The following is a 16,505-nucleotide window of genomic DNA, read 5'->3' as shown; positions in this document are numbered from 1 at the left end:
TTAGATACCTTTATTCTTTATTTCAATAATTTGCTTCCAAATATGCATGAAAACTTAAATACCATTTTCATTACCTTTCTTGTAATTTAGTGTTTGTACACATGCTAATTTATGGGCTTTTTATTTTTATTTCCTTCCAAATTCACACAAAATAATACAAATTTTGTATTATTATAATTTCAAGCTATAATATATATTGATTATATTTATCAAACTCTTAGAATTAAACTAAACCATTAGATTATTATTAAAATCAATTTTGTATATATTTTTGTATTAGCGTGGGGATTCAAGCCACACTTTTAAAAATAGCTTGAATAAATTTATTTTACATAGACTATTTACATATGTAATTTGCTTGCCAACTCAATAGAAATCAACCTATCTATTTTCATTATTTTATTTTCAAATTTAGTTCTTTATTAATTATATTTGACACATACTTTCTACTTATTTAGCTATTTTCCTTCCTAATTTGCTTCTTTGTTCTTAAATTTTCAATTTATCTATTTATTGGTCATATCACAATAAGAACACTTTGGTTAATTGCTAATTTCTTTAATTTTTAATTTAGAATTAAGATATTACGAAATTGTATTTAACATGTACTCTCTTATCAAGTGCTAATTTTCTTATTTTTTAAATTCTAAATTTAGCTATTGACTAATCTTATTTGACATGTAGTCTTTGGTTAAGTTCTACTTTTAAATTTTGAATTTAGATATTTATTTATCGTATTTGGCATGGACTCTTTAGTCATATCCTAATTTTTCTAATTTTTAATTTCAAATTAGCTATTTATTAATCATATTTGGTATAGACTCTTGAGCTAGCTTGGACCGTTAGATCTTCATCAAATCTAATGATGCAAATCCTTACTGCTAGGTGCTTGGCTTAGGATAGATGCAGATATGTGCAACGTCCTCACGAAACTCGCGTGCTCGACTTTTTGGAATTGATATAGGAGGATCAAAGATTTATAGCAGCCAGTTTAATTTTGTAGTCGTTGCCATGATCCCGGTAGCAGCCTTACCAGGCAGCAGGTCCACACACCGAGCAACTAAATTTTACCCATACATGCCAGCGGCCAAGGATGCAGCACGAACGTACACCGGTGGAAAACGCAGTCGACATGATGTCATGGCCTAACAGAGCCACAATCGGATAAGCTGCCTTTTTATTTTGATTTTAGCTATTTACTAATCATTTTTGACATGGACTCTTTAGTTAAGTCCTATTTTTCATTTCGAATTTAGCTATTTACTAATCGTATTCGGCATGGACTCTTTGGTCATATCCTTATTTGTGTAATTTCTTAGTTCCAAAATTAACTATTTACTAATTGTATTTGATATGAACTCTTGAGTTAGTTAAGACCGTTAGATCTTTATAAAATTCAATGGTGCAGATCCTTCTCTTTTTTTTAGATTAACGTGGAAATTTCTAGATCCTCTCGATGAACGTGGTGACTTCTTTTAACGCTCTCTTGTTAATATAATAGATAGATTTCTATTTGTGTACCATGATTAAAAAGACAGCAGTTTTCTTTTCGGATCCTTAAACTAATCATGTTTTCATGATCCCATCACTAACCTGCTACGGAATAGATATCCAACTACATACGTTTCTGCAAACCTGCTAGCACGCGAGCGCCTCTGCTTGGAACGGAATGGGCTATGCCAAGTGCGAACCCCTCACCTGTAACTGTATGTTCCCAGCTCGTGCCGCAACCACAGCTTTGCTTTCAGTGTCCAACTACGACCTCACAGTTCTCTCGTCCAGTTAAATCGAAGGCCCGCGAGCACGAGCACCACGGGAAAGTAAGATCCACCGAAATATTCTGGATGTCGACTTGTTGGGGTCTTAACGTATCCTGTCGTACGTTGTGCCATCATTGTGCTTAATTAAGCATTATAGGCCGTGGCGTTTCCACATTGCAGCCTACTTCTACCATCTAACGTTATTTAATTTGAGTTCTTTTACTTTGACAGTTACTACCTTTTAAAATAACTTTGTATAGAACAGTTTGAAAATCAGGATATTTCAAGTATACTTCATTTGTAGGGGATCTAAGCCAGAGACGATGCGTGCTTGCGAGAGAATGGGGACAAGCTCGCTAGTCCCTACACTCAGTTTTTTTAATCAAGAATGTGACAAAGAGCATCGACACAACAGTGCATGCTGACTGTCCAAAAAAAAGAGAGAGCGAGAGAGTGCATGTTGACTTAGTGTAGCCGCTCCCCTTCCCTTGTTTCTTCATTCTCCCGTCTTTCTTTTGCTACTCCGGCAAGCCCCATCCGGCGCCATATCTCTCTTGCGCCGCCTCCCTCTCCACCGCTCTAACTCGGCTTCACTGTTGGTTCTTGGCGTGACGTCCCTGCCACCTTCGCCGCCGTCCAGCAGTCCTCTACCGTCTGCAACCAGCAGCGCAACACTGCCGCCTTGCCATCCCACCCACATGACCGGCGGCCACCTCCAGAGAGTTGCCACCCCTATCTATGAGCTCTCCCCAAGCTCACAAGCCCTCGCATCGCAAGGGAACTCCCCTCAACAAAGAGAAACTTGGACACATATTTGAGGATGGCTTGTGCACTTTACTATTGGACAACAAGCTCACAAGCCCTCGCATCGCAAGAGAACTTCCCTTGGACAACAAGATGACATATAATACAAGTATACAACCAATCATCATACAAATTCTACTATATGCAGAATATAATACATTTGAGGATGGCTGGTGCACTTTTCTATGTAGAATATAATACAAGTATACAACCAATCATATATCATATAAATTCTATTATATGAATTCCACCGCCATGCAACATTTATTTTAGTGCTTATATGCAACATACAGTATGAATCTATACACGCAACTTTGGAGCTAAGAGAAGCTTCTCTTTTCGCTTCACTACTAGCCCAAACACTTCAGACATGTCGATGTCACCTCCCTTCTTCCCCTCCGGCAACTCCCAGTCGAAACGATGCACAAGGTTCGCCAGTATCAGCTCCACGCAGGCTATCCCGAAGTTCACCCCAGCGCACATCCTCCGTCCAGAGCCGAAAGGCAAGAACTGGAAATCGCTCCCCTTGAAGTTAACGTGCGCAGCACCGCCGTCACCGATAAACCTCCCGGGGATGAACTCCTCGGCATGCTCCCAGTAGCGTGCGTCCCTGCCGATCGCCCAGGAGTTGACCAGGACCTGTAACCCAGCAGGGACCGTGTGACCGTCGATGCTGCAGCTGGCGATGGAGAAGTGCGGAAGGAGAGGCTCCACGGGGTGGAGCCGGAGCGACTCCTTTATGACGGCCCTCAGGTAGGTCATGTCGGTTAGGTCTGCTTCTCTGACAAGTTCATCTGCTCCCTCGGGGACGCTGCTGTTCACCTCAGCTTGAAGCTTCTCCATCAGGTGCGGCCTCCGCATGAGCTCGGCCATGGTGAAGTCGAGCATCGAGGACGCTGTCCCTATTCCTGCAAAGAAGACGTCCTGCGCATGCACACCCAAAGGTTGAGAAAGATCAGATCGATGGCAAAATGGCAGGACATGATATCTCAGTACTTCTCGCTAGACCGAAGAATTATTCACTGGGGAGTTAGAAGGATTTGTACTCACAAGCAGGATAGCTTTCATCTGCTCTCTGGTGAGGCCGTACTCCTGTCGAACGGACAGCACGACATGGATCAAGTCATCGTCATCTTCCGACGAATCACTCGCCCCCACGGCCACATACTTCCTCTGATGGCCCTCGATCAGGCTGTCAAGCAGCTCGTCCCACCTCCTCCTCAACCTCTCGGATTTGACACGGACCACCTTGCTGAGCACCCCGAAGCGAGCCAGCAACGGGAAGCACTCCTCGACGTTGAAACCGGCCAGCAGCGGCGAGGTGTCCTCGATGAGCTCCCGTAACAGCTTGTTCCGGCCCTGGCTCCTGAAGGACTTGCCCATCACGGCGCGGCAGACCAGGTCGTTGATGAACGAGCCGAGCAGGTCGCTCATGTCCACCGCCGCACCGGCGGCGGCCGCTTCGCCGATCTGAGCCATCACCGTGCTCACCTGCCCAAGCACTACACGTCACGCATTGTTTTACAGCGTCAACTGAATACTGATAAGAGTTGCTGACTTTTTCGATGGCATTATCGTTCGCTTGTGAAGCAAAAGGTGGGTAGAGCCGCACTAATCGAATCTTACTTCTTCCTCGCGGGCGTGGCGTAACGACTGCACCCTCTTGACGGTGAGCATGTGCGTGGTGACGAGCTTCCTCGCCTGCCGCCAGTACTCGCCGTACGGCGCGAAGCCGATGTCGGACGGGCCGTAGAGGACGATCTCGGCGACCAGAGAGGGCGGCCGGGACGCGAACACGAGGTCGTGCGTGCGCAGCACCGCCTCGGCGGCCCTCGGCGACGACACGACGAGGACCGGCATGGCGCCGAGGCGGAGCAGCATGAGGTCGTCATAGCCGTGCTTCCTGGCGAGGTTCCTGAGGGAGACGTGCGGGAGCGAGCCGACGAGGTGGAGGTGCCCGAGGATGGGCAGCGCCGGAGGGGAAGGCGGTAGGCGGTTATCTGATGCCTGCTGCCTCGGCCTCCCTCCCTTGGCACTGAACGTGGACAGCGAGTAACGTACGAGCAAGAGGAAGAGAGGAACAAGTAGCAGAAGCCATGCTCGTGGAGCCTTCAGCTCAAGCATGAACTGCTGTGCCAAGCTTACCATGGCAATGGACATGGTGGCCGTGCTCTCGCAGTTTGAGGAGCTCGAACCGAGAGTGAATGGTAACCTGGCATTTGATGGTTAATATAGCTTCCAACGTTTGCAGTCTGATTGCTTGGTTGAGTACCAAAATCTGCCCAGTTAATAAAATATGGGTAAGTCTATAAATTCTGTCACTCATTTGGAATCCAAAAGTTAGCCTGCCTAACTAAGTGTTATTCTAAAATTGCTAAGATTTTAGTAAAAGAGATTAGCATGCCCATATTTTAGTATGTCTATATTTTAGTATCCAATCAAGCAGACCCATAATTTCCACACATATACGTCACTGGCGTATGATAGGTCAAATATTTCTGAGTTTAGATAACTAGAAATGAGCATAACTCTCAAAGTAGTAGTGGTGTATATCTCATTTTAAGTACTTCTGACGCTTCTTGTTTAGCGGGACACGCATTTGTTTCTTGATTGAGTAGGCTTTTAGAACTAACAAGCTGTTTAAGCCACCAAGCTTAGCTTTTAGTGGGGTTTGGGCCACCATCAATTTTGTCTTATTATGTGGAGAAAAGAAGAGCTTCTTCTTTTAATAAACAAATCTGATTAAATATAGTCTTAAAATTTGGCTTATAAGGCGCATTTGCTTCGTGAAACAAAGATCCCTCTTCAGTTTTCTTGCCTGCCTTCCTCTCCTCCGTATCATAAAAATTTATACATGATATGGTGTGAGATGACCTATGAGAAAACTAGCGTGTACTAATGCATATAATATTTAACATCTTTGGACCCACTATAGTCCTTGGTGATCAAGGAGTGAATGAAATTTCTCGCAAATGAGTTATAAATTATGGACCACTTTAATAGATTATTCTGGACCAAGAAGGCCCAGCGTAGCAACAAAAGGTTTATGCTACGGCAGAGACCACTCCGGACAATTGAAGTCAACATAATGTGTGCGTACTGTTTTCAATAGGAAGTTTGACTTTTATATTTATGGGTGGTAACGGATCATGATTCTAGTGATTTTTTCACAATCCAACTTGGTTCTTATATATTTTTAGCTTAAAATTGTATAAGATTAGAGCCCGATCCTTTTAAGCACGGCTTTTAAATTATTTAGACTAAATTTTAAGAAACTTTACCGCCCCCTATGCATTGAACCAGCATGCCTCATGACCATTTCAGATTTTAGGACTCGTAGCATTGATTTGATTCAACTAGATTTGAAGTAATCAGGCATGGTGGTGACACCAGCTACCAGCTGAGCAAACAGTGTCCCAGTCCTAGACTAATGCAATAATGCATGCAAACCTGTGGGGACACCCTCTTCCAATTTTTTTTTTTAAAGAACAGAAATGGGAATGGTCCAGGCTAGCATCAAAGTTACAAAAGTCTATGCACAATAACCATACCACTATCGCCAACAGCTTTCTCTCCTGTTTGACTATAATAATACTGATATAAGCCGGTCTCCGTGACCACAAGCCGAGTAGCGCGCGAGCAAGAGGACGAGAGGGAGGAGCAGCACAGGAGCCATGCTTGGGGAGCCGTCACCTCACGCCTGAAACGCATGCGGAAAGGGATCGGATCGAGGTGGATTTATGCCCGACTCTTGCCGCTTTCGAACAGGGAGGAGGACAAGATCGATCACATCTCACACGTCACTGACAGTGCATTGCCCTGCGTGTACCTTCACCATGGCGCATGCATGGCGGATTGAGCTGCTGACCTTGGCTGCGCTCAGCAAGACGTGGCATGGCTTTGCGGCGTGCGGGCGAGGGGCGCGAGGAAGCATCGACTTGGGGTGGCAAAGCTTCGGCAGCAATCGGGGCGCGAGCGGCGGGTGTGAACGAACGCGGCGAGGTGAACCCCGGCGGCGCGGCAGCACGTCGGCGGTAGGCTGTTCTCGCGCGGCCTTGGACGCATGGAACGCTCTGGCATAGCGAGAGCTTGGCGACCTCGGACGCGCCGTGGCCCGCGGGCGTGGTGATCTGGCCATCTGGGATGGCGCGTGGGCGCATGGCACGACTCAGGAACCACGAGCGAAGCCAGCAGCTGGCCAGCCTGTTTGCTTGGGCGCGGGCCTGGAAATGCGGACGTCTGCTGGGCCGATAGTATATGTTTTTTGGGCTCGATGGGGATAAGGTTGAAGCGGGCCGGGTGGGGTGGCCCGGGATAGGGTGAAAAAGGTCGAGCGAGCGACAAGAAAAACTTGGGTCATGTCTGTCCATTTCAGCAGGCAAAATTCTTGTATGGGTGCGTGGTGCCATGGAGATTCTGTGTTAGTCCTCTTTCCAGCCTTCTTCTGTGTAGGTACATGTTTGCTCATCTAAAAGTTCAAGAATTTGTATACAAAATAGCTTGTACTAACATTGAAGGTTCAACCGAGTTCTCGTCTATCGGCAGTTCGGCACCCTTGCAAATTTCACAGCCAGGTTCATTTTTTGTCAGAATCCATAGGTGAGAGAATTACCATTTTTTCGAACCCTATGGGAATTGAAAACCGATCAATGTGAAATTTCTACAAAATTCACATGTCGCGAGAGGAGCTTTTAGATTTGTGCAAATTGTCTAAACTCGATATATTGCCAGATAAAGAAAGAAGGAACTTATTATTGCATGCTATATTCTGCTGTATTTTATTTTACAGTACGAGGATGTTACCGGACTCGACTTGCGTCCACTGTTGGAGTCTGACGAGACAGCATCACTGTGCAGCTGAAAGCGGGCACACAGCTGTAAATACCCCAACGTTACCCGCCTAGAACCGTCATTACCCACCACCGCCAGAACTAGCGCCACCCGACAGGCGGGGCCCAAGCGCCACCCTTCCTGCAAAAACCTTGCACGCAATCACGAAATTACCCTCGCCATCCCGCAGGAAACTACGATACAGCCCCACAGCCCTAGCTCCCCAGATAAAACCCCACCTCCTCCCGTCGCCCACGCCTCCCCTTCTCCTCCTCTCTTCCCCGAAAGAGAGGTCGCAGACGGAACCCTCCCACCCTCTCCCCACAACCTTCGATTCCTCCGCGATTTCCCCCGGCGCGCTCGCCGATTCCTCGATCGAACCCGCGCGATTCGCTTCCTGGTCGGATTCTCTCCCCCGAAGCATGCAGCCGGATCAGCCTGTGATCAGCTTGCGCCCCGGCGGCGGCGGCGGCGGCCCGCGCGCCGGCCGTCTCTTCTCCCCCGCCTTCGCCGCCGCCACCTCCGGCTCCAGCGACTTCCTCCGCCCGCACGGCGGGGGCGCCTCCGGCATCTCCAAGGTGAGGGGGGCTCGATCTGGGGGGACGTGTCTGCTGTCCGTAGCGGGTCTGATTGGTCTGCGCCAGCGGAGATCCGGGGGAAATGATCGGATCTCGTTATGAGGGGACGGCGTTTATTGTAGAGGGGCGTCCCTTGGTGCTGCGTGCTGTTTCGTTGTCAGATATGGAGAGATTTAGTAGCCGTCACGCCATTGAATGAGGTTTTATGAGGTGCTGATGCGTTAGCAAAGGATTGATACTCGTTGCTGGCAGGCGATTTGGTAGATTCTGACGCATGGATGCTCGTGCTCATGGGTTTCCACCTTCAGGGCTTCACCTGCCCTTGTATGTGGTTTGTGTGGGCAAGATATTATGTGGCTAAGTTGTTAGCTGAACCTGGCTTTGCGTGCCTGTCTATTTCGTATGGACCTATACTTAGCAGGACGCAAGGCTTGTTCGCATTGTTTGCTTGTTTTACTTTTTGGCTTGAGTTCTCAAATTTGTAGCACGAATTATAGTCTGCTGTTAAGTTCAATTTGCAAACTTGTCAGTGTTACCCTGACACTAAATTTGTGGTGCAGATTGGTGATTCACATTTTGAGCCGCGAGAGCGTGTTCGCTATACAAGAGATCAACTTCTTGAGCTCCGTGAGGTACTTGTTACTTACTGTCAATGCTTCAAATAGAGTCAGTTTCTGGATTGAGGATTTGCTATGAGTGTCTCATTGGATGTGTCATTTGTGGTTTTAATGAGAAGTGCCTGTAATGCACCTTGGCATATCTGAAAAATAGCAGAAATTCTTGTAGAATATTCTTACAGTAGTGTTATGGCGAAAAGAGCATATATGCATGGAAAATACTACTTCCTTTTGCATACCACTGTGAGTATATGTGCATTCAAATGGCAACTTCAGCAGAGAACGGAAGTCTCTAGATTGAATGCCAGAAAATGGTTTCAATAACCATTCCATTAGAAGTGCACTTTCCTATTGTTATTAGATTTTGTTGAGCATATCAAATGGAAAATTTTATTTCTCTGAAAGTTGTATACATCTTGAAGACAGTGCTGTATCCAAAGTAACATACATTTCTCAACTGAGAGTAAAACTCAGGATGGAGGTAGAGTCATTCACAGTACTTGAGGGTGAAGTTGCACATGTTGATGTTAAAAAGTTGTGGAAGGACACCTTTTAGCTGATCAAACTTCTTTCTGATCATTAGTTTCTATTAGGTAGCTTCTTGTAATTTGAATTTTTTAGGCCTTAGTTTTCTTCCCCATACGGGTAGTTTTAATTTGAAAGGATGACAACTGAAAAGGCTGGATGAGTCTAGTTATTGATGTGCTTTCTTTCCCTTTAGAGATAAGCATGCAACAGCTCTGCCAAATTCAGTGACTTGTTAATACTTCTTTGGATTTGGAAAACATTTCATATGACACTTGATAGCTTCATGATTATAAATAACTGTGAGGCTGTCATCGAATGTACCATGCAGTATGTTTAGTTGATCTACCGCTCTTCTTGATATTTTATACGCTTTGTCAAATTTGCACACACTGATTGCAGTTCTTCCGCTTGACAGATTGCTGATGTGCCTGAGGGCATTTTAAGAATCAAGCAAGAGATTGATACCGAGCTTCATGGTGGTGAAGATCAGAGCTGGGTTCGCAATGATTCAATTGTGAGCTCCTCATTATCTTTTATTTACTATTTTATCATCTACTTTGCTCGGATGTTCCTTGACCTTGCTAGATAGATAGTTGACAAGATGTTGTTTTGCTTAAACCATAAAATATTTCACTTCTGCACATTTTTCTTGAGTCATGCTTAAAGTAGTTCTTTGTTATTCAGGTTCAAGTGCAAGCCCAAGCCCCAGCCCAAACACAAGCACACAATCGGTATGCTGAGACAGATAACCGTGATTGGCGTGCACGCTCAGTACAACCACCTCCGGCTAATGAAGAGAAATCTTGGGACAATATTCGTGAGGCTAAAGAAGCATATGCTTCTGGTGGTAGGCAGCAAGAGCAAGTTAACAGGCAAGATCAATTAAGCTCCCAGTTTGCTTCAAAAGCTCAGGTACCTTCAAGATAATAAGTACAAAAGCCCTGGCTACCTTTTGCTGTTCCAGTTTGCTATTCCATTATTTGTTGTTTTCCTTGCATTTTGAATATGCTCCTGTGTTAATCGTGTTCACCGTTTATATTTGGCATATTTCTTTTTTGCTTTGGATTGAAACTGATTTGGTTACTACCCATATATGCAGTTACTCGGTGCTTATTGGATGCAACTGCTTTCATCAATTTTATGTAGAACAACTTAATTCTGCTGAAAATTATGTCAATGTTGGGGTCATTTGATTTATCTCAATAGTTGACAGAAATGTTTCATTTGTCTATTTGATTATGGGTATATCTTAGTCATGAACGTTGGGCTTGTAAATGACACGAATTTGTGCTGCAAACAAATTGGAACCAAAGCAACACGGCACGAAGTCAAGTAAACCGGAAGCCCTTAGTCGTATGTAGGGCCTTCAACACCGCATACTGTATTTTTTTTATTATACTAAATTAGCTTGCGTGTACGTGGAGCGGGCTAGCCTTTTGGCACATCTGTCTGTTATTTACATTCACTTCAGATCATCACTTTTCTGTTATTTTTATCAAATTGCAGGTTGGCCCTACCCCTGCTCTTATTAAGGCTGAAGTACCTTGGTCAGCCCGAAGAGGCAATCTCTCAGAGAAAGAAAGAGTCTTGAAAACTGTTAAAGGGTAGGCTATGCCTTTTTGATTGGTTATTTAAGTGTGATGTTTATTGGTCTTATTTACAGAATAAAACTCTCCCAGTTCTAGTTTATCCATTCTTTGCTGTTTAATTGCTCTTAATTGTGCAGTATACTGAACAAACTTACACCGGAGAAATTCGATCTACTCAAGGGTCAGCTAATGGAAGCTGGAATCACTACTGCTGATATTTTGAAGGTTTGTTTCATTCTGCCTAGAAATTCACTTACCTTGTGTGGGAACTTTCATCGCCGAGTATGCCCTTATCTTTTTGTTGCCTTCTGTTTTCTTACATTTTGATATCTTGTGCTTTTGATTCAGGATGTTATTTCTCTCATATTTGAGAAGGCAGTTTTTGAGCCCACCTTCTGTCCGATGTATGCTCAACTTTGTTCTGATCTCAACGAGAAGCTCCCATCATTCCCTCCTGAAGAACAGGGTGGTAAAGAGATCACATTCAAACGTGTGCTATTGAACAATTGTCAGGAAGCCTTTGAAGGCGCCAGCAGCCTAAGAGCTGAGATTGCAAAATTAACTGGTCCTGACCAAGAGATGGAGAGAAGGGACAAAGAACGGTTGGTCAAACTTAGAACACTTGGAAATATTCGGCTAATTGGTGAGCTACTCAAACAAAAAATGGTTCCTGAGAAAATAGTTCATCACATTGTTATGGTACGTATCAGGAACCAACAACAGTACCTTCATTATTTAGTGAACTCTTCTAATCCATTTTGCGTGTACAGGAGTTGTTGGGGTCTGGGCCTGATAAAAAACCATGCCCTGAAGAGGAGGATGTTGAGGCTATCTGTCATTTCTTCAATACAATTGGTAAACAGCTTGATGAGAATCCAAAGTCTCGGCGAATCAATGATACTTACTTCATCCAGATGAAGGAGCTAACAACAAATCCCCAGCTTGCACCTCGATTGAGGTTCATGGTTCGCAATGTGATTGATCTCCGGTCGAATAACTGGGTGCCTCGTCGGGAGGAGGTAAAAAAAAACACTGAACTATGATTCAGCTATTAATTGGATTTGCAATGACGTTAATGCCTTGACCACAAGCATGCTTAGGTTCTGTAATCTTTATATGCCACTTAGATTGTACTGAAGCTAATGCTTGATACTGGATTTTCAGTGCTTACAATGTTATGTCATATTGACATATCATTTTACTGAACATTCTTGATACCATATGTTGTAGAATGGTCAAAAAAAATAGCAATGGTATTCTATTCCACTGTCAGTTCCCTTGTAAAATTATTCTAAGATCTATGTGTTTATGACTTTCAGATTAAGGCCAAGACAATCAGTGAAATTCACTCTGAGGCTGAAAAGAATCTTGGTTTGCGACCTGGATCAGCAGCAGTCATTAGGAATGGCCGTAGTTCACCAGGAGGACCCCTTTCACCTGGAGGTTTTTCAATGAATCGGCCAGGAACTGGAGGTATGATGCCAGGGATGCCTGGGTCAAGAAAGATGCCTGGAATGCCTGGGTTAGATAATGATAACTGGGAAGTTCCGCGTTCTAGATCAATGCCAAGAGGCGACCCACTTCGCAACCAGACCCCGTTGCTTAATAAGCCATCAACAGTTCACAAGACATCATCTATTAATTCCAGGCTTCTTCCTCAAGGCAGTGGAGCAGCACTAATTGGCAAGAGTGCACTTTTGGGAACTGGTGTTCCAGCATCTCGTCCTTCCAGCTTTGCTGCTGGTCCAACACCAGCTCAAACCACACCATCTCCAAAACCGTTAAGTGCAGCTCCAGCCGTTGCCCCTGTCCCTGATAAACCAGCCAGTGCTCCCAAGGGGAATTCTGCCGAGCTTCAAAAGAAAACAGTGTCTCTTCTTGAGGAGTATTTTGGCATACGTATTTTGGATGAAGCACAACAATGTATTGAGGAGTTGCAGACTCCTGGTTACTACCCTGAAATTGTTAAGGAAGCTATCAATCTCGCCCTAGATAAAGGTACCAATTTTGTGGATCCTCTTGTTAGGCTACTGGAGCATCTGTACACAAAGAAAATCTTCAAGACTGAAGACCTGGAAGCTGGATGCTTGCTGTACAGTGCTCTGCTGGATGACATTGGTATTGACCTTCCTAAAGCTCCAACACAATTTGGTGAAATTATTGCTCGTCTGAGTTTGTCAGGTGGCTTGAGATTTGAAGCTGTGGAGGAGATTTTAAAGAAAATGGAGGATACCTTCTACCGTAAGGCAGTTTTCAATGCCATCATGAAAACCATGGAAACAAACCCATCAGGTCAGGATATCTTGGGTTCACATGCTGCTGTAATTGACGCATGCAAAAGCCTTTTGGAATAATGGTTCTCAGCATTTTATGGCCTATATCAACTTTCCTGGATGCTGCATCTAGTGCTGAGGCAGCATCGTGTATTCTCTTAATAGTTTAGGTGTCCGAGGAACTCGTACCAAAGATGTGAGGAACAGCTAGTTTTGAGCTGTATAATTTTGCGAGATCAGATGAGTGTTGATTATTGTTTCGACGACAATGAAGGGAAAGAAAGAAGCCATGGATTTTGCTCTGGGGCGGCCAGCTTAATTAGCTGGAGCCTGAGATGAACAAGGCTGAATGTGATGTTTTTGTGTCCACCTCTTAATGTTGTTAGTTCTTTTTCTGTGACTACACATTTTGTAACAATGTACTATGGTTTTGGAATATTTTGTCGGTTACAATATATTGTGTTACTTAGGAGTCAGGATTTGGTCTCCCTAGGTGGCTGCTTTAGTCTGTGATGGGTATTTCGTCCGATTCCCCTTCTGTTAAGATGCGATGTTCGGCTGCATATGCACGTGGCATTCCGCCTTGATGCTGTAATTTCGTCCTTCAGCTGGACAACTGCTGGTTTCGGAGTTGCGAGAAAATTTTGCACACTATCTTAGTTACCGTAGTTTAAAGTAGAATCTTGCACAATTTCTTATCGGCTTATATAGGTGAAGAGCCCAGGTGCCCTTCAGTTTCAGACCTTTCATCCGCTTGGCGGCGCATTTGCATCTCTCTTTCTGCGTTGCTCGTACGCAACCTTCCCCTTCCCCGGTCGGCCAGACGGCCAGTCCCCCTTCGCCCGACCGGCCAAACCCACCAATCCCTGTTCAACATTCTACCAGCTGTTGCGGGCGGGGAGATCGGCAGCATTCGTGCTCCTTGGTAATCTAATCTTACCCTTGATCAAAATTCTTGCTGCACTCTCCCCATTTCTCGACTAAGCAGGCCTTTCCCCCCTTGTTCCGCTCACTTGTTCCGCGCTTGGAATTGCAGCGGGCTGCCTGCAAATTTGCTTCCTAGGGTTTGGTCGGTGGACTGTCGGCTCCGCAGGATCCCCGAATTGCATCCGCCTGCTTCCGCGCCGAGGGCAATGGTACGACTATCTGCTCCTCCATGGCAGCGCCCGGGCTGTTCTCGCCGTTGTTGCTCTAGCCGTTTCTTTGGTTGTTAGTGGAAGTTTGCACGGGTAGCGGAGGCCGCCGGAACCGGTGTTGCCTGTTAGGCGGCCGTGACCTAAGCAGCCCTTGTTGGCCTCGTGCTCTTGGCGGCCGCGATGCTTAATTAGTTTTATGATCAGTGAGCGTGGTTAGATGTTGAATTCGGTTTGCTCTTCTGGGGGATTTTGTTTTCTGGTTGTGGCCCTATTGGATGGTTTTGAGTTTTGATTGTGATCGAAAGACTTTCTGAGGTAATTATTCAGTTGAGAATGCCTGAATGTGCACCGTGTAGTCTGAAAAATTCCGCTCTTAATGTCTGTGAAAAGTGAGAAAAATTGCAGATTGCTCTTTAGTGCTTACTCTTTTGTGAGCAATGTTTTTTCCCGACGAACCCTTGTGAGCAAATGTCATGATGACATCAATAGTGCTTCGCTCTTACTGTCCTGGCAGCAAGGTCTACTTGGTAACTGATATTTATTCCTTTTGATCATAATGCCTACATCTGATTGCTAAGGCTCTTGCAGGCGGGAAGGCATACCATCATTCTCATGCAACCATCGCTGAACAGAGCTACGAGGACATTTATGGACTTTGATTCAGTTAACCACGCACTGGATGGTATGCAACCTTGTGTTCTCTCTTATGCTTGTTTAGAATGCTAATGCCATTTTAGCATTTACAGTTACTTTTCTTTTCTCTGCGAGGAATTAATTACTTTATTTTCTTGGTCTGTTTGTAGTAATTAACCTTTCTTGATTCTTGAATGCAGCTCAATATTTGGAACCAGTAACACAATTCACTTAATTTCTATGTTTAAAGCATCTCCTTCACGCGGTTATGATTTGAGAATCGTTGCATATTCTTTCCTTTCTCCAGCTATGCAAGCGGTACTGCTACGGTGCTACTTTTTAGCTATTAATAGTATATATGATATAATACTAAAATTTCATCAGAGCTATAATCTATTTGCTTCAGTATTAATTGGTGTCACTTGGAACTTGAGACTCCCATCTTCTATTTTTACTGCTTATTAAGTAGTTGGATTTTGCATATAACTGATGGTCTACCAATTGTTACATGGTGTGCTGTCTCTAATGGTTACTCAGCAAGCTGTTGTGATAAAAAACGTTAATGCTCGGGTTCTGTTTTGTTGTTTTTTATTTGAATATGAAAGTTACATCAATTTCAATGAAGATATGCGGATTCACATATTCAACTGACCATCTGACTAAAAGAATGTAAGAGCTGCCGAAATGTGGTCCCTCTCCAGCAATTATAAGATGGACTCCTGAGCATCCTGGTTTTTATAAATTCCTCCATTTTCAACTTTGCCATGTTGACCATGGCCTGGGAATTGTCAATTTTTTGCCATGAGACTGTATTACTCAGCAGTTATAAGGCTCATATTTGAGCTCTTTGTTATCAACACACCTTTGTTCTTACCAGGCTGTCCTCTGAAATGGCAGGAATCTGTGGTCTCTATGAAAGGAAAATAAGGAACATCAACCCGATGGTGAGGAACTTGACTTATGACATCAGCGACCTGTACAATTTCATCGATGGCCTGACCGACATAAGTGCACTGGTGTGAGTACACATTTCTTGAACTTTCAGAGCGTCAACCAGTAAGACGAAACAACAACCCACATGGCGCGCTAAAACTTACTAGCATTCTGGCACTTGCAGGTACGACGATTCCCTTCACGCCTTCCTACCATATGACCGCCAGTGGATAAAACAGAAGCTGTTTCAGCACCTGAAGAGGCTAGCGGAGCAGTAGAGCATGGTCGCTGCTGGTTTTCGGCACGCCCGTGTCGAGGATGAACGTGCCCAGCTGCCGGTTCAGGCTGGTTCGAAGTTCCTGGCATGTTGTGTAAAGGTCTATCTGGTGCCCTGGCGGTGTAGTGTTTGACGTGAACCATGTGGTTTGCATGGCGGTCACGCGTTGTATTGTGAACGGCTGAACAATGCAGCTTCCAGATGACCGTCTCGTTATTTCTCAGTTCCGACTGACTGGATATCATGATGACTGACGGAGGTTGGGATTGGGAGGGGTACCGGTTGATTGCCAAAATTCTCTCGCTCAGCAAGAGCAAACGCAGTCGGGCCTCAGGTTCACTCTTGGCCGTGTTCTAATGCTACTTGGATCCTTAGATCAGATCGCGCACGGGGAACTGGCACTGGCAGGGTTGCCCGCCGTGGTACGTGGAGGCGGTTGGGCTCTGAGGCAGGTCCGCGCGCGGTGAGGGCGACCGGGACCACGAGCTCGCAGCTGAAGTCGGCGGCTCAGCAGAACACGCCCTTACGCCTGCACCTACACCTGCAG

At 45.1% G+C, this 16,505-nt stretch overlaps 3 protein-coding genes across 3 annotated transcripts; 2 read left to right on the top strand and 1 right to left on the bottom strand.

Moving 5' to 3' along the window:
• Positions 1-2,645: 2,645 nt before the first annotated feature.
• Positions 2,646-4,770, bottom strand: LOC112899957 (indole-2-monooxygenase-like). The gene is made up of 3 exons (XM_025968628.1): positions 4,191-4,770; positions 3,615-4,055; positions 2,646-3,488 (listed from the first exon to the last, which is right to left on the bottom strand). Exons 1-3 carry the CDS (start codon positions 4,722-4,724, stop codon positions 2,865-2,867), a joined length of 1,599 nt encoding a protein of 532 aa, XP_025824413.1. The 5' UTR covers positions 4,725-4,770; the 3' UTR covers positions 2,646-2,864.
• Positions 4,771-7,662: 2,892 nt separating this feature from the next.
• On the top strand, positions 7,663-13,455 carry LOC112899239 (eukaryotic translation initiation factor-like). Its single transcript, XM_025967636.1, has 9 exons — positions 7,663-7,972; positions 8,533-8,604; positions 9,533-9,631; positions 9,802-10,029; positions 10,624-10,721; positions 10,844-10,931; positions 11,055-11,405; positions 11,477-11,725; positions 12,026-13,455. Exons 1-9 carry the CDS (start codon positions 7,817-7,819, stop codon positions 13,058-13,060), a joined length of 2,376 nt encoding a protein of 791 aa, XP_025823421.1. The 5' UTR covers positions 7,663-7,816; the 3' UTR covers positions 13,061-13,455.
• Positions 13,456-13,720: 265 nt separating this feature from the next.
• LOC112899240 (enhancer of rudimentary homolog) lies at positions 13,721-16,185 on the top strand. The gene is made up of 5 exons (XM_025967637.1): positions 13,721-13,904; positions 14,016-14,115; positions 14,704-14,797; positions 15,646-15,766; positions 15,866-16,185. The coding sequence occupies exons 2-5, from the start codon at positions 14,113-14,115 to the stop codon at positions 15,957-15,959; spliced, it is 312 nt and encodes a 103-aa protein (XP_025823422.1). The 5' UTR covers positions 13,721-13,904; positions 14,016-14,112; the 3' UTR covers positions 15,960-16,185.
• The last annotated feature ends 320 nt before the right edge of the window (positions 16,186-16,505 follow it).

The sequence above is a fragment of the Panicum hallii genome, chromosome 7 (assembly GCF_002211085.1).
Source record: "Panicum hallii strain FIL2 chromosome 7, PHallii_v3.1, whole genome shotgun sequence".
Taxonomy (NCBI): Eukaryota; Viridiplantae; Streptophyta; class Magnoliopsida; order Poales; family Poaceae; genus Panicum; species Panicum hallii.
Note: the sequence above shows the minus strand (reverse complement) of the source record. Positions and strands in the feature narration are given on the sequence as shown.